Source organism: Branchiostoma lanceolatum, chromosome 10, assembly GCF_035083965.1.
Source record: "Branchiostoma lanceolatum isolate klBraLanc5 chromosome 10, klBraLanc5.hap2, whole genome shotgun sequence".
Lineage (NCBI taxonomy): Eukaryota > Metazoa > Chordata > Leptocardii > Amphioxiformes > Branchiostomatidae > Branchiostoma > Branchiostoma lanceolatum.
The window spans coordinates 1,203,817-1,225,000 of record NC_089731.1 but is presented as its reverse complement, the minus strand read 5'-3'; the positions used below and the strand labels follow the sequence as shown (position 1 = coordinate 1,225,000).

The following is a 21,184-nucleotide window of genomic DNA, read 5'->3' as shown; positions in this document are numbered from 1 at the left end:
TTTTCCCTTGACTCTTCTACGCTACTGTAGCATAGTTACCTCCGCATTCGGTGTGTTTCGCTGCGGTGTGATGCGTTCAGCTGAAAAATACCCCCGACCCGTTCATATACAGGACCCACATACAGGCTCTGTAATGTGCAACCCACATATAAAGGGGTCCCGAAGGACAAGGGTTAGTCCACACCTATTTAATTTCTTGGTTAACGGATTTTTTTTTTATTTTAGCAAAAAAAATCATAAAAACAGAAGGCTGGAGTGAAAACTTGCACCTGGTCCTGTTCACTCCCTGAAAAGTACAGACTTTCCTCTGAGATTCTGTTTTCATGTTGATTTTGGAATTAAGCAGTTTTTCAAAAAATCCGTTTACCAAGAAATTAAATTGGTGTGGCCTTAAGCCACGATATAAAGATTTAAAAATTTTAACACTAATAACACTTTTGTATTATTCCGGCAGCTGTACATGTATATAAAGCTCCTGTTTATCACCGGACCACAGGGTGCCTTCTGGCTTCCACCTGGGTATCACTGGTGCTGATAATTAGCACTGATGATGATAATTAGCATAGAGATTAGCAGGGGATAGATAAGTACTGTGATAGCACACCTCTTTATCATTAAATGCTTGCGCTGAAGGCAATACTGCCAATAGTAATTATAAATTGTGCCATCAGGCTGTACAATAACTTACCTTCTGGGTCATGAACATTTCAGTTTCCACTTACATTGTATCTCGCATGACTTGACTTGAAGTAATATTGTAAATATTTTAACAACTTTGTATTTGTCTTTGTGCATTGAAGATGATTTTAATGAAGACTGTAACAAATGGTACTCAATTCAGAGGGAATGCAGTCGTGTTCGCCCTGCTTAATGTACTTTTGACGAAGAAATAAGTAATAGATAATACCATGTAAATTTTAAAGTCTAGCTGTTTGTACGTTTGTTGTTTACAACTCATACAAACCAGTTTTGTTCAATACTAGTTTACTAAGTACAAGCTGCGTAAGACCAGACTGTAAGGTTTGATCCACTCAAACTGGGATGGACCCTTACTTTTTTTCGATAAGTGTGGTGGGTTCTTTAACCTTGAACAGGCTCGAGGTGTGGCTGTCCTCACATTGTCAAGAGCTTGAAAATCTGAGTCAAATTTTGAACTTTGGATTGAACTGTACAAAATTTTAGAAAGACAAAAAACTATTTTTTTGTGTCTGAAACAGTTTTTTGAAACAGTTCAATGTTCATGATCTAGAACTGTTCCCTTAATTTTTCTCACAGTCACACTCCCAAACCCGACTTTTTTCAGCCATTATTTTGATGATTTTTTCATTAAAAAAAAGAGTCTCATCTGCAAGATCATAATAAAAACAGCAAGTGTCAAACTCTGTCATTTATCAAAAACAGCAAAAACCATCCATCAACAGATATCCACGTTTTTGAAAGCTGATTGTGCATTTTTACGACAATATCTTTCCACTAATTTGTTTTCGACGGCATACGCAATTTTGCAGCCCTCCCAAGGGAGCTCCCAAACAAAACAATCACGTCCCCGGCACCTCCTGACAATAGGGCCACAGGGTTAAGTATTGCCAGTGGCAAAGATATTTATTCCTCGCACTGATACAATCAATCTTTATGGGTCACAGCACGGGAGCTTTTACTGAACATTAATATTCAACATTCAGCAAATAAAGGTCTTACGTAGCAGATATTGTTAAAGCCTAGTATAAATGTATACTGTTCTGTTCAAATAAATGATAGAAGATGGAATTTGAATACACATTGACATATTCATACACAATGTATATTGCGTAGCCTAAAAGTAAAGAACTTACATAGCAGATACAGTATTGTTAAAGCCTAGCTAGTATACATATATATAATGTTTCAATGATGGTATTTGAATACACATTTGATATTTTCTTGTATCGGGGAGCCTAAATGTTCTTAGTGCTACACCTGAAAGTGATTCTTTTATCTAAAACAGAATTTCAAACTTTAGCAAGATTCATCAGAATTTGGCTTATACTAGTTTGATGTGGTTCGTATAAAAAAATATCAGTTTATCTTACAATATTAGATAATAAATTATTATACAAAATGTTATACAAAATGTTATGTAACCTTTTGTTTATGAGCAAATTTACCATTAGGGTCATTATATTTTCATTGCTGGATCTGACATTCTCTTGTAATACAACCTACTATGATCAGAGAAAATTCACCAAAAAACAGCAACTTTAAACTACAAAATGGATTTTCCTGTTTATGTACATGTACTATTATGTTTTGGCTTGTTATATCGTCCATGTCAAAATTTGATTATAATGCAGAGTTAGCCCTTTGTAATAGCCACAGGCTATACATGTAGTTGGGCAGCCCTGGCTGTGTGTGTTGAACAGACAAACCAATAGATAACTAGAAAGGCCGTCATTTGCCCTGAGCAAATACAGCATGTTTAGCCATACTCCTCCCCATGCAAGAAGTGGGCTGTCCCAAAATAATGCCTGGGCAAATCGAAATATTAACTGCATGTAGAAAGGCAACATTTGCGAGAGCATCATACTTCGCCAATCTCCCTCCCGATGCATAAATTGACTGTTCCAAAATCACCCGTGCAAAAATAATTCTCTCTACAAGTTCTGCGAGACCCCAAGAGCTTCTTACTGCAAAGGCTTGCGTGTGTTCCTGCAATATGACCTCAGGTGACCTAAATAGAACACGCGTTCTTTGGCCAGTAGCAAATGGAACGCGGGGATCCTTAGATAGAACATGGATTCCTTGGCCAGCAGCAAATAGAACATGGAACGGGGATACCACTTTTGGCCTGTTTTTGGTCTGAAAATGGGCCCAAAAGTCCCCAAAATGAAGCATTCTGAAGTGATGTACACCAGAATTGTGATTGAAGTCCTGTAGGGACATGTTCAAGGCACCCTTGTACCGAATTGCAGGTCACTTGCTTGCAATACCAGCGCACAGGAGCCCAAAATATAAAAATTGTCTAAAAATGCCCCAAAAAACCTCCATAAAAATGATTTTAATGCCTGTTTCAACAAAATTAAAAAATCACCTAAGGGTATTTGCCATCTTTACCTACATGCCAAATTTCAGGCCGTTTGGCCCAAAAATGACGGCGTAGATTCCATTTGAAGATATGGCAGGAGAAGAAGAACGTGAACACTAGAAAGGCCGTCATTTGCCCCTGAGCAAATACAGCATGTTTAGCCATACTCCTCCCCATGCAAGAAGTGGGCTGCCCAAAATAATGCCTGGGCAAATCGAAATATTAACTGCATGTAGAAAAGCAACATTTGCGAGAGCATCATACTTCGCCAATCTCCCTCCCGATGCATAAATTGACTGTTCCAAAATCACCCGTGCAAAAAAATTCTCTCTACAAGTTCTGCGAGACCCCAAGAGCTTCTTACTGCAAAGTCTTGCGTGTGTTCCTGCAATATGACCTCAGGTGACCTAAATAGAACACGCGTTCTTTGGCCAGTGGCAAATGGAACGCGGGGATCCTTAGATAGAACATGGATTCCTTGGCCAGCAGCAAATAGAACATGGAACGGGGATACCACTTTTGGCCTGTTTTTGGTCTGAAAATGGGCCCAAAAGTCCCCAAAATGAAGCATTCTGAAGTGATGTACACCAGAATTGTGATTGAAGTCCTGTAGGGACATGTTCAAGGCACCCTTGTACCGAATTTCAGGTCACTTGCTTGCAATACCAGGGCACAGGAGCCCAAAATATAAAAATTGTCTAAAAATGCCCCAAAAAACCTCCATAAAAATGATTTTCAGGCCTGTTTCAACAAAATTTTAAAATCACCTAAGTGTATTTGCCATCTTTACCTACATGCCAAATTCCAGGCCGTTTGGCCCAAAAATGACGGAGTAGATTCCATTTGAAGATATGGCAGAAGAAGGAGAAGAAGAAGAACGTGAACAAAAACAATATGTTGAGCCATACTAGGTATGGCTAAACATAAAAAACAATATGTTGAGCCATACTAGGTATGGCTAAACATAAAAATACAAAATGGAGTTTGTCCCTGGCCCCATCAGGCGATGATCTGATATATAAAGTGGCAGTTAGCCACAACTCTGGTCGGGTGCTCGAGATAATTGGATCTTTCTAATAGGCAACCGATCGGGGGAGAGTGAGTAAACAGGTGTGACTGAAAAATCAGCGGCCGTGTGGAAATGACACCTGAGCCGAAGGGGCTGGCTTTGTCCCCACTGAGCTCACTACTGAAATGCACCAGGCGAGTATAGTACAGTCTCCTGGCTCCCGGGAGTAAATAAGCTGTTGTGGTTGGGCATCAGAATCAAGTTTGAACAACTTTTATCAGTAATTTGTAATAAATTTTTAATGTTATTTGGAAAAAAACAAGCTGCAAGTATTCAATGTTAATGCCAAAACTCAAGGCTTGAAACTTGCCTGGTAACGTTATGTATTAAGTTCATGTATATTCAAAAGTCTTTTCAAAATTTCACAATTCATAAATTGATATAAATTTTGTATATAATGACACTGTTTTTAATGTGAACTGACTTGTAAATACCTACCCAATTCAGACATGCCAGTTTGCCATGTACTATTTTCAACAATTTAAAGTTTCAAAGCTGCGGCTGAGTGTTATACATCATGTTCAGGTCTGAAAACTGGTGAAGTAGCAACATCTGTGAGCCATCTAGTGTTACCAGTCAACATTCTATAGGGCGGAGGGCACTTGGCGTCTTGTGCAAATATTGACAATATCGAGTTGTCAACATAAGAGGGTGTTGTTCTTTTTATTGCTGTGCGTACATAAACTTGTGTCAAACTGTTTTATCTATGGGGGGTATTTTCCTGTAGGGAGATGGCAAAGATAATTTTGTGCATCTCATTATAGAACTAGCAACGTTGCATTAGAAACATACTTAGAAACATAGTATTACTAATGTATGATGATTCTACAATAATGTATCAGTCTCAGAGATATCTATTCTAGGTGTTTTTGAAATACCATGTAAGGACATACATACATGTATATGTATAGATTTATTAATACATTAACTAAGTATGTAATCTGTATCATATTTTTTCTGACCCTCTTCCCTCATGACCTCAATAAAAAGTGACCTGCAGGCCAGTTTGAGTTTTCATGAATTAACTGTAACTGTAATTAATGCACTTATCACTAATCTAAGGTCCGGACCAGTTAGACTGGTCACTCAGAACATAAGTGGCGCTTGAACCCCACTGTTACAAAACAAAGGTTCAAACAAATTCTGCCATTAGTAAGACTTTGCCCTGACTTCATTCTTTTCTGGAACGGCCAGAAGGAGTTGCTTGTCAATGTTGAACAACAACAATAACTCACTTCCTCCTAACTTCACAATCTGAACTCTGACAAGGTGCCAAACGCGCTAAAAGCATTTAACAAATCAAAGGTGACCACGTGATCTACATACCAACTTGACACCGCTAACCTGTCTGGACGGGCACTCAGGTTTTTCAAGGGGTCTTCCTGGAAACGTTTACGAAGAAAACATTTGCAGGTGGGCAACAAATACTGTAGATCTATCTACGTTTGCGGTGACTTAACTCTGCAGATACTATAGAAGGGGGAATAGGAGGCGTTCGCCATATGTTTATTCTTAAGGGGCGTACAGATAGAAAACTTGCACTGTTCTTGGTGTGATGATTTCACAACGGAGAGCTGTTACCGCGAAAACCGCAAACGTAGAAGTTAAAACCAATGCAAATATTTCAATACTTACGGTACATAGTCGTGTAGACTTTGGCCCATGCTGAGATCTTTACAAACGTTACGTACGTACGTTACCATATGGGTTGGTATGATTGGGATAAACTTGGACCATGTGAGTCTATATAGCTAGGAGCACTGACAGATGTAAACTACGTGTACAGATGAACTTTAAGGTAAATCTTCTAGCTACGTATCTACTACTAGTAACAGCAAGTAGTTGACAGGTTGTCAAGGTTGGAAATGTATAATGTGTAACGTTACCATGGATCAGTATGGTTGTAATTAAACTTGGACCATGTGAATCTAGGAGCACAGACTGTAGCTTGAAGGTAAACTGTACAATCTTCTAGAAATATATATATCTCACAGTGACGATCATGAAGCTAAGGGGTTGGCAAGTTGCAACTTGTAGTTGCTATATCTGTAAGGTGTAACATTACCACAGACTATAGTACGAAAGGGAAAAATTTGTACCATGTGAACCCAGGAACACTGACAGATGTTAACTAAAGTACTGACTTTAAAGGTAAACTGTACAATCTTCTAGCTATATATATCTCTAATGTGTAACGTTACCACAGATAAGTACGAATGGGATAAATTTGGACCATGTGAATCCAGAAACACAGACAGATGTTCACTACAGTAACTTTAACGGTAACTGACAGCATACATTCTTCTAGTTATCTACATGTAACAGTGAGTACCAGGTAAGTAGGACAACTTTGCAACTTGTCCTAACCTTACCTTACACCTTGGCAACTTGTAGTAGCTGTAAAAATGTACAAAATGTATTGTGTACACATACCATAGCATAGTTTAGCAAACCACTAATTGTCTTCGAACCATGCTGAATTTGAAATTAAACATGGCTACCGAGGTGAGGTCTTGTATCCAAGACACACTTCTATTGTACGCCATTAACGGCACGGTCACGTACGTGTATGTCGTAAACAATATTGATGACGTAAGAATTCCAAGCAGGCTGTGACAAAACCAACAACGACCTAAGACAACTTTGTCCGTAACGGCTGATTTTCGTGCTTGATATTCTAGATCTTAATGGGAAATTTCTTGAGTCACTTCTAAAATTATCCTAAAGCAGTGACAACAAAATAAGATACTGACGTAAAGCAATACTACCAAGTAGATATCGGATATCGTTTATATGCCAAGGCCAGGGTGGGACCTTAAATTTAAAACAAGACCTTCATATTCTAGATGATATGGGAAATCCTTTTGAGTCACTCTCTAATATCAAAAAAAGTTAAAGTGCTTCAAACTAAAATCTTTAACAGTGTGTTTTTATAATTGAAAAAAAATGTAAAAAGGGCACCATTTGACATGCAACATAAAAGTACTAAGTAGGTTAGTATCAGTTTGAATCTTGTCATCTGTTGTATTCAACAATGCACGGATCTTGAAAACTAGATCAAAATAGGTAAAAAGCAAATCCGTAGATCTGACATGTACTCTGGTTAAATAAGAATGTAAAAAAAATGCCAATTCAAGCCCAGGGTGCTGCCTTGAAACAAGACCTGTAGACTTTTGACATTCTCCAAGGGAACTCCCCCTGAGTCATTTCTAATCTTAAAGTTAAAGAAGTGACGACACAAAAGATCCCGATGTCGGATAACACTTAGTTATAGCATGACAAACTCTCCACCAATCAGAATTGGTTGCGCAATGTCCCTTTCACCAAATGGTACAAGATCGTGGATATCGTTTATAATTATATGCCAAGGCCGGGTGGGACTTTAAAACAAGGTATTCATACTCTAGATCTCATGGGAAATCCCTTGAGTCATTTCTAAAATCATCCTAAAGCAGTGACAACAAAATAAGATACTGACGTAAAGCAATACTACCTACCAGATATCTGGATATTGTTTATATGCCAAGGCCAGGGTGGGACCTTGAATTTAAAACAAGACCTTCATATTCTAGATGATATGGGAAATCCTTTTGAGTCACTCTCTAATATCAAAAAAAGTTAAAGTGCTTCAAACTTAAATCTTTAACAGTGTGTTTTTATGATTGAAAAAAATTTAAAAAGGGCACCATTTGACATGCAACATAAAAGTACTAAGTAGGTTAGTATCAGTTCAAATCTTGTCATCTGCCGTATTCAACAATGCACGGATCTTGAAAACTAGATCAAAATAGGTAAAAAGCAAATCCGTAGATCTGACATGTACTCTGGTTAGATAAAAAAATTTAAAAAATGCCAATTCAAGCCCAGGGTGTTACCTTGAAAGATCTAGAAGACCTGAAGACTTTTGACATTCTCCAAGGGAACTCCCCCTGAGTCATTTCTAATCTTAAGGTTAAAGAAGTGACGACACAAAAGATCCCGATGTCAGATGACACTTAGCTATAGCATGACAAACTCTCAACCAATCAGAATTGGTTGCGCAATGTCCCTTTCACCAAATGGTACAAGATCGTGGATATCGCTTATAATTACATGCCAAGGCCAGGGTGGGACCTTAAAACAAGGTCTCAATATTCTAGATCTCATGGGAAATTTCTTGAGTCATTTCTAAAATTATCCTAAAGCAGTGACAACAAAATAAGATACTGACGTAAAGCTATACTACCTTGTAGATATCTGGATATTGCTTATATGCCAAAGCCGGGTGGGGCCTTAAAACAAGATCTTCATATTCTAGATCTTGATGGGGAATCCCTTGAGTCATTCTATTCTTAAGAAGTGACCACACAAAAGTATGTTAGATGACATTTAATAGCTATAGCATGACAAACTCTCCACCAATCAGGATTGGTTGTGCAATGTCCCTTTAAGTTTAACCAGACGGAACAATTATTGCTGACTCACATATATAGTCTGTTTGTTTGCAAAGGACATACCAGACATAAACGTTCAACTTCTGAACCTGACGTTTGAGCAAACGCTGTCCCTTGGAGCAAGCAAAGTGCTTCAAAGTAGAGTCGGCAAAGCTATTAACAGTTTGAGACCTGTTGTATTTTGAGTGTTTCAAACTCAACGAATTTTAAGAGTTTGTTTGAAACTGTGGAAGACAACAGTTACAGGCATCAACTATTATCAAAGGTAAGCATATGTTTTGTATCCTCAGGCTCTGCTCTCAGCTCAAACGAAAAATGTCAGAATTCCAGAAATGTTTCATATTGTGAGTTTCCCTGCTTGCTATATATCAATCTTGTAAAACTCAAGTTCTAACTGGATTAGAAATGCTCCAAGGAAAGTTCTTAGATAAACAAAAGAAAAATAAACATTTTGCCTACTTGTGAACAGTAAGGCTAAAATCATACCTTTCCAACTTGCAGCATTTCACTGTTTCAAGTCTTTGACAATTTCAACCTACCTAGCAAACTGTCACAGTGTACACACTATTACAAAAGTTATAGAGTTTTTTTCGAGTATTCCTGTTTCTGCAAAATATGATTTACCATACAGAGATCCTGACAGCTTGCAAAAATTACAAGTTGTGAATATTTTTGTACACAATCTTCATAATTTTCCTGCAAACTGCAGGTTTGCATGTCAGTTTTCCATGATGTCTACACAATGTTGGCCATAGACAAAGCACAAAAAATGCATGAGTCACTGTTCTACAATGTACAACATGTAGCTGCATGACTAACAAAACTTCCCAGGGGTGGGGGAATCCCCCCTGTCATCGTGCAGCACAAGTACAGGTACAGCAGGTAAAGGTCAGACATTCTTATATACAAGAAACAGGACACGAAATAAGGTAGGCATCTAAGAGAACCAGGAGGGTGTTCTTTGCTTTTTCCTACTTGAAATCTTTTCTTGTGGTTTTTGAGTAGATTTGGTCTCAACTGCAAATGGCTCTTGTTACAGGTGACAGGAAGTGTGCTGCGAGCTCTTGAAGACTGTTACAAAGCAAATATCAAGCTCAAGGCACAAGGTGAAGCTTTGTAACTCTGTGTTTGTCTCAGTCTTGTAGATGGCTGAAAAAAGAAACTTTATTAAGCTCAAGGCAGTGAAGGCACAATGTGAAAAGTCTGTGACTCTGTTTGTCTCTTTCTTGTAGATGGCTGACATAAGACTGCTGACTGTTGCCATGACGATCGTGGTTATCGGCACGGCGGTTTGCACTACGTGCCGTGACGAGGGAAAGAAAGGGCGAGGGGGAGAAATCATCGTAGACGAGGAGGGCTTCAAGAACCACATCGAGCCACTCATCTGGCTCCAAGCAGAAGAGATCCCTGATCTGGATCCAAATCTGCACAAAAGGTAGGCTGGAGTCTGTTGTGTAACAAAAAAATCCTGTCAACTGTTCAAAAATTGCACTGTTGACAGGATGATCCTGTCGATAGCCACTTCCTTATGTTATTCCTACAGTGGGTGATGTGTCCAAGACCTGCCAGTTTATCCATTGATATTTCTAGTTTTTTAATGCCCTTCCCATAATGACCATCTTTGTTACTGTGTGAGTGGGGTTCAAGAGCCTCCAACTGACCAGTCTAACTGGTCTAGACTTTTTAGCCTAGTGGTTGAGGCTCGCCTGTAGGGTTCAAGCGCCTCCAACTAACCAGTCTAACTGGTCTAGACCTTTTAGCCTAGGCCTAGTGGTTAAAGCATGCAGCCTGTGGACTGGCGGGTCCGTGTTCTATGCCTAATCAACTGATTTAATTGATAAAAGTTAAAACTAAGCCGATAACATTTACAATAAGATGAGTAATGTAGATTGATTGATTGATTGATTGATTGATTGATTGATTGATTGATTGATTGATTGGTTGATCAATGGATGGATCAATGGATGGATCAATGGATCAATTGATTTATTGGAGTAGTTTTTCTTTGACCTTCCATAGATTATTTTTCCATGTCTAACAAACCTATCACCTCTTCTTATCTACATCAACAGGACCAGTCCTAAATGGGACTACAGAATAGATCGCGACAAATCGAGGAGACCAGAAAACATCAACGTTGCAGACTGTTTGCCCTCGAGATGTAAGAAGGGCAAAGAGGTCCGCCCTTGGTACTCTCCACGACTCGTGGCTTGTGCCTTCACCGATGAGGACGGCGTGAGGAAGTACAGGGTTCAGCGGAAGCAGTTTCCGGTGGCCTGCACTTGCGTTCGTGCCAAGGTCAAGGTCAAGAGGCAACACAATAACAACAGGGAGGGGAGACGGAAATCTACGAAAAGACGGAACCAAAGGAGGCGTGGTGGAATGGAGTAAGATAATGATAAAAAAAAGACTTTGAGTACTGTAAATGGATTGAAGTTCGCATGGTTCATATTCCGCGCTAAGCGGAAATGGAGTGTTCGCAGTGGTTTTGAGTTCGCGACAGCGCTATAGTCAGATCTCTCTCTCTCTCTCTATCCAGTTTTACGTCTTTTGTTCCCCATCATCTGGGGGTTAGACGTGCTTACACATGGATGGGGGAGCCCTAGAACTCTTCATCAAGTGCAAGTCTTTTTTGTAGCAAGAGTTTTTACGGTCACATCCTGCTACAGTATTGGACAAAAAAATTTTCGCAGTGGTTTTAAGTTCACAGTGAAACGGTCGCCGCGAAAACTACGAACATGAAACCACCGGGAACATTTCTGCATTTACAGTATTAGACTTCCTCTTATTTTCTTAAGGTCATAAGTCACAATTCTAAATGGTTGAAATAACTTTGACTAGGAATGTCATCATGTATATAGTATCATTGTACAGACTTAAACCACAGTTCGAATTGAGTTGTATGTGGGGATTCATTGATGGGCATGCAGTTCTGATGAATATTGATAGGTGGGGCTGTTGTTACCTTGAGAGATGCCAAACACAGGGATACTACTAACTGGTACTGCAAATCCTTTACTTTCGTGGTTCTATTTCACAGTAAGAGGTAAACTAAAAAGGACTATTTCAGATTCACATTTGAAACAATTCTGTAGCAAAAGTTTGGAAATGCATATTTGCAATGTCATGAATTTGCACCGGAAAGGTCACTAGAAAAATAAAACCTCTGACCTTCAGTGAAATACACCAGTTTCTGTATCTATATAGCCGGTATAACCACCATTCGGCGTTACACACCAGCTTAGTAGGCAAGCGGCATGGCAGCAGCTGGTTATATTACACTGAACGACCTGTCACACCTGGTCTTTGCACATCTGACTGTTAACACTGATCTACTGAGGATGCTCCTACTGTACTTGGCAGCAACGTGTTCCATTCTACAGTAGTTCAAGAGAAAAGCAGAGAAAAACACCTCAATCTTGGTAAAAATGAATCTTTGTACATGTACCTCAAACTTCACCAAATGTATTGTATCAACAAGAACTACTGGACACACACCAGTCAACAACCTGACCAAAACAAACAGACTTTTGTCTGCAGAACTTCAGACACCAGGCAGGATGGCAGGGCAATATTGTGACTAGATGTCAGACAGTGATAAAAGTAGGGACCAAAACAAAGGAATTAAGAGGTGTGGAAATGCTCAGTAGTTTTTCCCATAGGAACAAGTGGTCAACTATGGCAGGATTGGAACACTGGTACATCAGAAGAAATTCATGTGATGCAAGACTGTTTCCAGGGCCTACACAGGCTGACTCCTTGACTCTAGAGCCAACATGCCCCCAAGCCCAAGGAAATTCGACAACAGCCCACTTGAGTTATACCCTAAGAAATGCACAACAGATATCATAGAGATCTGGGGTTGGGCATCTCGAGTCTACATGTATACATTGTACATAATAAAGTCAAAGTCAAAGTCAAAGTACTTGTCAAGTTGCTGTATAGCCTAGGGTTTGAAATACTTGAAAAACTTTGTACATATAACCATACATAGAGAATTTTATCAATACAATGAGATATTCTATATAGAGTATAGAAAGAATCCAGCACACTTATCCAGAAGAGTAGGGGTGACCTGGTGTGCTTGGGAAAAAACGCAAACCGTAGCAAAGCCACATTGCACTACCACTACATGTAGCTACTTGAAAAAGCATCATGCCTCACCCGTCCTTAATTAATCAAGGATGACTGCTTAACCTTTTCTAATATCTAAAATATCTAAACATTCTCTAGAATGTATCTACCTATTCGCACACTACATAAGAGTATATGGCAGTGAAAAATCGCTGCTCCCATTGAAATGACTGGTGACTGTTTTGAATTAACCTTGTACTTGAACAGTACATCTACCACAAGCTGAGAAACTGATAGGGAAATAAGTCACTTTAAGACTTTTGTTGGGGGTCGGGCATGAGAGGTCGCCAGAGGTCAAGGAAACAGAGAGGAGTTAAGTGTTTTTGTGCAGGCTGAAAGTGAAGAAGACAACAAGAATGTAGCTTTAACTCTGTAATCTCTCTCTGATACCAGTGTTGAAATGTGGGGGGAGGGGGGTTGGAGAATGTGTTTGCCAGCGATACCAGTTAGCGCTACTCTCAATACAAATCCTGAGTTACTTTAGCCTGGGTGCCATCCTATTTCTACTGGGGGCTCAGTTTGTAGGAGCCCCCCGGTAGAAATAGGATGGCACCCAGGCTAGAGTTACTTTGCATCTATTGAAAACTCTACATCATCTACAATGAACGACTTTTAAAATTTAATGAGACATTTTTTTAAACAAGTTGTAGTACTTTTAAAAAATTAATGATGCCTTTATTTTGACTACGTATACAGTACAATTCAGGCAGCCAGTAAGGTTGCCTGCGAGTTTGTTGTTTGTTTGTACATACTATATTCTGAATAAACCATGAACTATGAACTTCAAGGCATTTCCAGTATTTGTACATGTTTGTGATTCTGCAGGGTCTATCCTGTTAGGTGAACTTGATCCTGGCATTCAATCTTCGGAGTGTGGGACGTTCTTCCTGGCTGGGCTTAGAGTTTATCAGACTGTGACTGTGTAAGGTTACATGAACACCTGCACTGCAGCTGGGAAAATAAGTTGGAGTAAACATCCTACAACACTGATATCTATAAGACCCTTTGCAGTACCATAACAAGCCGCTAGAGGGCCCCAAATCTAATCATTCCGAGGTCCCAAGAAGACCTAACAACATACTATTACCAAATATGAAGACAATCCATCCAGGCATTCTTGAGTTATCGTGTTCACTCACACAGAAAGACACCGAGACAAGACCTTGGTTGCAAACTGAACTCCAGGCTAACTACCCTGGCATGTTATCTGTCTATTTGGCCAATTTCTACTCTTTCCAGCCACCTGTGTAGCCTGGTTCTTCTGGAACCTCCAGTATTCATGGCAATTTTAAGGAATTCATACAATCCACTACATTTACATGTACTAAGAAACACAAGAATTTCAAGGAATTCATATGAGTTTTACTGGATTAAATATTATGTAGTAAGGATCATGTGCATTCAAAAATGATGCCCCTGGATGATTGTGTGTATTTTGTAAAACTCTATCTATGTTTCTCAAAATCTTAGTAGTGGATTGTATGAATTCCATAAAATTCATGTTTCTTACTAGTGGATCTTGTTGAGTTGAGTTTATTAGGATCCACAATTAGCTTAACAGCTACTCTTCCTGTGGTCTTGTGAACATCGTCCAAATTTGTATGTATTCCGGAAAACTTTTGTGAATTCCATAAAATTTGTATGAATACTTGAAGGAAGGCTGGAGAGCCCTGCAGCAGACTACACAAACAGACCCATTGTAAGGCCCTTGTGAGGTGGCCATCATGTGAGTGGGTGCTGATAGACTCCATTGACGCCCCATGGAGAACTCATTAACACTTGTCACCACCAGGCTTAAATCTCCAAGCAGATGCAGAGCATTGTTGGGACCCCCCCATGCAGGCCCTCCTTGTGAGGTGGCCATCATGTGAGTGGGTGCTGATAGGCTCCATTGACCCCCCCATGGAGAACCACCACCAGGCTTAAATCTCAAAGCAGATGTAGAGCATTGTAGGGACCCCCCATGCAGGCCCCCCTTGTGAGGTGCCCATCATGTGAGTTGGTGCTGATAGGCTCCATTGACACACATGGAGGACTCATCAACACTTGTCACCACCAGGCTTAAATCTCCAAGCAGATGTAGAGCATTGTTGGGACCCCCTCATGCAGGCCCTCCTTGTGAAGTGCCCATCATGTGAGTGGGTGCTGATAGGCTCCATTGTCGCCCCATGGAGAACTCATTATCACTTGTCACCACCAGGCTTAAATCTCCAAGCAGGTGTAGAGCATTGTTGGGACCCCCCCATGCAGGCCCTCCTTGTGAAGTGCCCATCATGTGAGTGGGTGCTGATGGGCTCCACTGATGCCCCATGGAGAACTCATTAACACTTATCACCACCAGGCTTCTGGGAGGAGATTTATCACCACAAGAAATGTTTAAACTTTGCCTGCAAGTCAAGTGAGCAAGCAGATCTCCAAGCAGATGTAGAAGGACTCCCCTTTCAAAAGAGCAGTGGGCCTTAAATTTCTATCAACAAGACATTTATTTTAGTGACGCTGAAGAAGAGTGATTGATGTCACTCGAAACGTCCAGAATCAAGTCTCCGAATTCTTATCCAGTTGTAGAGTTTGAAATGCCTTTATATATTGTTTACCTGGATGTCTAACCTTCATAAATGTAACAAGACATTACCTTTTGAAAGCTAAAAAAGCAATGAAGCATTCAAAACCACCGCTGTTAATCTGACATGTACATTAAAAAAAAGCCAAACAGAAAGAATATTTCTTCAAGATTGCTAAGGGATTGGTGTGTTTAAGCATACAATATTCACATCAATCTAATTAGTGGGTTTTAATTACAATAATTATAATAATAACTTTATCACTCAACAGTAAGTATTTCCAGTCCTGCAGTGTTTGTAAAGATACAATATGAAAAAAATAAGAAGCTCGGAATGAACTTTGAAAGCAAAAAAGGTACCCTGAAGAACAGCTAGCCCAGGCGGCTATAAAAGAATCATGAACACTTCCATAGCAGGACAACTAAAGCATGTCATACCATAGAGAACATGCAGTATGGCAGTTTAAAAATGTGGTTACCGGTACTCCGCCCATTGAAAGCAGAGTTTGATCACACAGGTGAGACTCACAGCACACAAACAGTGCCAAACAGAATTAGCGGTTACCACACCAACAATGGCAGGAAAAGGATGTGTACTAAAGTACCCATATGGCCTCTGTTATTACAGCAACAGTTTAAGGAATAAATGACAATGATATTGACAATGCCCTAACTTTATTGCATGTTCATTCTGTTGACATTTTGACATAATACTAAAACCAAGGAAGGCAAGAATTCAAAATTTGGTCACCTTGCTACGAATTACGTGAATAAGACAGCTTTCCCTACAAATTACAGGGAATTGGAATAGGCTGCCTAAGCCTTACAGAAAAGAGCATGGAGACCCTCTACTATCATGTATGCATTCAGTCAAGCTGACAAGAACTTTTTCCTGTTTTAAGTTCTGGTACACCAGATCTTAAGATGCCAGCCCCCTGAAGTCGCTGTCCTTGAAACGGAGCGTACTGACAGGTGTGTGGGTGGGGAGATGCTTAACAGGTGTTACATAAGACGTCAGAATGGAATTCACTTAAATCCCTCCTTCTAAAGAGGTTTAGATCTTTTGGAATCTTTTTTATAAGCATTTGTTTGAGAGCTTCCACATGAAACATGGCTTGAAATTCTACCTGCACATATTTCTAATGTCTACCTACATGTGTAACATACTACAATATTCAAAAGATCAATTATACATCCATCCGTTCAAACAGACAAGAACTTCTTCCTGTTTGAAGATACGGAACACCAAATCTTAAGATGCCAGCACCCTGAATTTCCTGTCAGTGAAACAGAGCGTACTGACAGGTGTGTGGGGGGGGGGAGCCTTAACAGGTGTTACACAAGATGTCAGAATGGAATTCACTTAAATCCCTCTTTCTAAATAGGTTCAGATCTTTTGGAATCTTTTTTATAAGCATATTTTTGAAAGCTACCTCATGGCTTGAAATTCCACCTTCACATAGTTCTAACGTCTACCTGCATCTAGTACCTACCACACTACTGTATTCAAAGGGATCTGTTCAATTATGCATCCATTCGCTCAACAGACAAGAACTTTTTCCTGTTTTAAGTTCTGGTACACCAAATCTTAAGACGCCGGCACACTGAAGTTCCTGTCCTTGAAACAGAGCATGCTGACAGGTGTGTGGGTGGGGGGAGGGTGAACAGGTGTCACACAAGGTGTCAGAATGGAATTCACTTAAATCCCCTTAGAGTCACTTAAAGATTAACATTTTTTTCATTCTTTTTAGAAAAGCAGTTTTGGAAGTGGTGCAAGTAAAACTTGTTTAGCCCTCACCAGCGTGGACCCGCTGGACAGAGCCGAGTGGAAGCGCGGTGTGAAGACTGGCTGACTGCTGCCCACCCTTGCGTCAGGGACCCAGGCAGCAGTTTAATCAAACACTGGATACTAGTACTACAGGTAACCTTGAGAAAATCTATCTGGCCGACATGTCATCCATATATATGTAAGCAAATCAACATGGCCTTAGAAAAAAACTTGTTTTGAGCCCTGCGCAGCTTGAGAACAGCTTCCTCCTGAAACGGCAAAGTGTTGATTCTACTTGATTAGCTACAGATAAGAAGGAGCCAATTAATGATAAGGAGGGATGACTGACATGGTAGTTTCCCCGGGGGAATGGTGGGGGATTTCTGCTGCACATGTACTAAGGCCAAACCAATTTATTTCCTTGGATTTTAAAGGGGCCCTAAGCAATATTAGGGCCCGAAAACAGGATTTTGAAAGTCAATTTATTAATCCTTTCTATGCATGCTTAGTTAAAACAATACTATCACAATGTTTAACGACGTCCATGATGCAAAGATATGACATCGTTGTGATGTGATAACTCACTGAAAATAGTCACTGGGGTATTTGTAGGCTTGCGAAACTAAGGGGATCATCGTTTTCGCGAGGTTATAAAGTACGAAGCTATTACGCAAATGAGTAAATGTCACTACCATAAAGATTTCAGAATCTTTTTTATTTCCACTTTTTTGGGGCCTTAATATTGCTTTGGGCCCCTTGAAGGTGAAAATGAAGCAAGCAGGCATTATAAAAGCAGAGGGCAGGGAGGAAAATTGATATGCTTGACAATAATCTATAATTACTATAAAACTGAGTGCACCAAGGCATAAACTAGGTCATGATCAGGCCTTGTTTGTGCAGTTAAGGCCACACCAATTTAATGTCTTGGTTAACAGATCTTTTTTTTTTTTTAAATTCTAGCTTTAAAAAAATCATGAAAACAGAAGGCTGGGGTGAAAATATGCACCTGACCCTGTTCGCTCCCTGATACTGTGAGCACCAAAGTACAGACTTTCCTCTGAGATTCTGTTTTCATGTTGATTTTCCAATTTTAATTCCGTTAACCAAGAAATTAAATTGGTGTGGCCTTACTGCACTTTATACAGTTTATTTTATGCTGTAAGTGTAACAACAAATTATTCAAACCCCCAAATTGCAATTGGTTTGGCAAGGGTTTGTCATTGAATACCTCTGCTGTCAGCTGTATCTACATGATATCCTAACGTTAGCCAGTTGCCCAGAAACAGAAGACTGACTTGAGAAAGCCCCCATGTGAGGCAGGTCCCCTGTCAGTGTTTAACCGACCGTGGTATCAGATTACCTCGATACCACAGGTGGAACCCTCCGCACACACACTGTCCTTTCACCGCTATTTACCTCCGAACACAAATCTGACAGGGCGACACGATCTCTACTCTCTCCTAAACATATCAGGGGCTTCGGATCGATCGTTTGCGCCGCCCGTCAGACTTCCAGTAGGGAAACAAACGGGCGAATTGTCCGTTACTCCGCAAAAGTCCTTGAGACTATGCAGGCGCGACCGTTAAAAGCTCAACAATAGCTGCGGTGTCGAATATCAAAACATACCCAACCAGAACACACCACTCAAACTGTCCAGCAGAAAATGTGCCATAACATTCTAATGGTCCCCATCCTTCCTAGGTTTACACAAAACTGTTCCCATCAGGAAAATATATGTCCTGTCCATTTAAAACTGCTTTATTAGTTTCTAACTGCCACAGATTACCTGCAAGACAAAGAGGAACCTAGGCAACCCCCGAGTAGCGGACAATCACAACGGACAATAAGGTCCTTAGATAAACAATTCAATATTTAAAAGCCTGGCTGATAAGACAGACAGTTACCAAACTTTTGCCGAGACTCCCTTAAACGTTTTAGCAAGCTCAGATTGATTCAAGACATTTAAAATATCAACACTTATTAAGTTCTATATAAATATCATACTGTATAAGAACAGATAGTTTTGTAAAGCGACTCTTATTAGATGTTACTTTTTCGTAGCTAACCTACACTTGATATATAACGGTTGGAGAAAGTATTGTTTGAGGACTTAAAGTCCTACCGGCCATGTTTGCACATTATTCTGCCCAGGTTTTGTCTCCGAGAGCGAACAAACTTTACGTGCGGGCGATAACTGTCGCAACAAAGGTCACTGCCAAACAAACGCGACGTGTAACTTGCCAATGATCGTTTTACCGCTTGGAATGCGTCATCTATTTAGGGAGCAACGACCGATTCTTCCTCTACCTCTTACAAACCTGATCGCAAACACGTAGAAAAGAAATTCTTCAAGCTCCTTTACTTTAGCTCCAATATTACAATTGTGGAAGCAAGCGAACATGCCTACTCCCCAAGCAGAGGTTTATATTTCTTATGTATTTTTACTCAGCATTTTTGTCAGGCTTTCTATTTTGTCAGCTTTTCTTGGTATGTACCGGTCAGACAAAAATGCCTAAAAAAGCCGTCAGAAACAAGCTGTACACTGGCGTCTGCTTGAAGAGCACACATGCCGGCAGTGTCCACATCCGATCCCTTAGCCATAACAGAAGCACATGTGTTGATGTTAGTGGGAATACCAGGCAGCCACTTCAACTAACGTACCTCCAGTCCCGGTCCCTGCACCACTGCCGCCTGCCTCTGCATAGTTCTGGGGCATCCAAGGCCTCCTCGGCGATACAGACATTCCTAAATCCACTCCTTAACTCAGCGTGAAATGACGATTTTCACCAGTGACAGCGGGCGACGTGTTAACATGCCTTGTGGTCGTAGTTTAAAACCAACTTGTACAAGTAAGCTAGAAGCAGTCTTGTCCGATGGGTGCCAGTTATTCCAGACTAGCTAGTTCCACTTGCTACCAGGTCTGCGAAGTACACATCCACACAGCCAGCGTAGTACTAGATCCATCCCATGGGGAATACAGCAGAGGAATGTACAACAGTACTCCAGCAGGCACCTTGTGATCAGACAGTCCTTGCAGCTTAACCAAGGGGGCATGAGGTTAGCCAAACATGCAACCCCATTCTCAATCAATACGTGCGCTAACGGTCCAGGGGAGACCCATTGTTGTGAGCTAGGCTCCTCCCCCCGCTGTCAATCACAGCCAAGGGCTGGTCCATTCTTAAGCAGGGGAATGTGCAAGTTGCAGTCAAACCTCTACCAAGGAGGTTTAATAATTAAATCTCCTTGACTCTACATAAGGACCACCTGGCCATTGATAATAATACTGTACATGCAGAAATGTTTGCAGGAATCAAATTTCGCGGTAGGAAGAAAATGGAGTGTTCGCGGTGCTTTTGAGTTCGCATTTGAAACAATAGTAGCGCTACAGTCACTCAATGGAACGGCTCTTCGAGAAGGTTTTAAGTTTGCGGTAAAGAGTTCACTGCGAAAACCGTGAACATGAAACCACCACGAACATTTCTGCATTTACAGTAAATGACCACCTCTACATAAGGACCACCTGGCCATTGATATACAGTCAATACTACATACAAGTGACCACCTTTACATAAGGACCACCTGGCCTTCGAAATTACCATGTTTAAGTCAGGACCTCAATAACTATCAACATACCAAAATTCATACAAATCAATCAAAAGGATCTTACGTTATAGCTGTGAACACACAGATGGATAGAAACAGTACCTCTGTCAGAGGTGTACCTCCTTCCCGGGGGTAACAACAGTTACACTGTGACACCCATCCTAACACAGTGAGCTCTACATGTAAACTAGAATGTGGACTTGTCCCCATCAAAAGCTCCCTACATTCCCAGACGATATGAAAATGAAACCAAATATGCATGACCCATATATAACACTCGTGGCTCAAATTTCTAACCTTTCTGAAATAAAATTGTACCATCTGTGGTAGTCGAAAGTGGCCTCTGAACTTAACAGATCAAATTCACTGTCTCCACAAAAAAGGAACAGTGATCTCGATCCAGATTTAGCTCAATATTAGTAATATATTCCGTTTGTCGGACAAAATTAATAAAACAAAGCTATGATATATATTATGAGAAAAAAACTGTATTCACTCCCTAAAACTGAGTGTATCAAGGTACAGGCTGTCCCCAAGACAATTATTTTGGGTCGCA

General features: G+C 40.3%; 2 protein-coding genes across 3 annotated transcripts in view; one reads left to right on the top strand and one right to left on the bottom strand.

The window, feature by feature from the left end:
• The window catches only part of LOC136443801 (uncharacterized), a 51,763-nt gene extending 31,880 nt beyond the window's left edge, over positions 1 to 19,883 (bottom strand). The window contains exon 1 of the mRNA XM_066441164.1: positions 19,687 to 19,883. Within this exon, the coding sequence (XP_066297261.1) occupies positions 19,687 to 19,768 (82 nt within the window). The 5' untranslated portion in view covers positions 19,769 to 19,883. The remainder of the gene's footprint in view (positions 1 to 19,686) is intronic.
• On the top strand, positions 8,488 to 12,587 carry LOC136444003 (uncharacterized). Of its 2 annotated transcripts, XM_066441398.1 has the most exons (4): positions 8,488 to 8,828; positions 9,603 to 9,669; positions 9,796 to 9,998; positions 10,636 to 12,587. In XM_066441398.1, exons 3-4 carry the CDS (start codon positions 9,796 to 9,798, stop codon positions 10,952 to 10,954), a joined length of 522 nt encoding a protein of 173 aa, XP_066297495.1. In that variant the 5' UTR covers positions 8,488 to 8,828; positions 9,603 to 9,669; the 3' UTR covers positions 10,955 to 12,587. The 2 variants fall into 2 exon arrangements, with proteins under 2 accessions (XP_066297495.1, XP_066297492.1); XM_066441395.1 differs by lacking the exon at positions 9,603 to 9,669 and having other exon boundaries at positions 8,491 to 8,828.
• Positions 19,884 to 21,184: the final 1,301 nt, after the last annotated feature.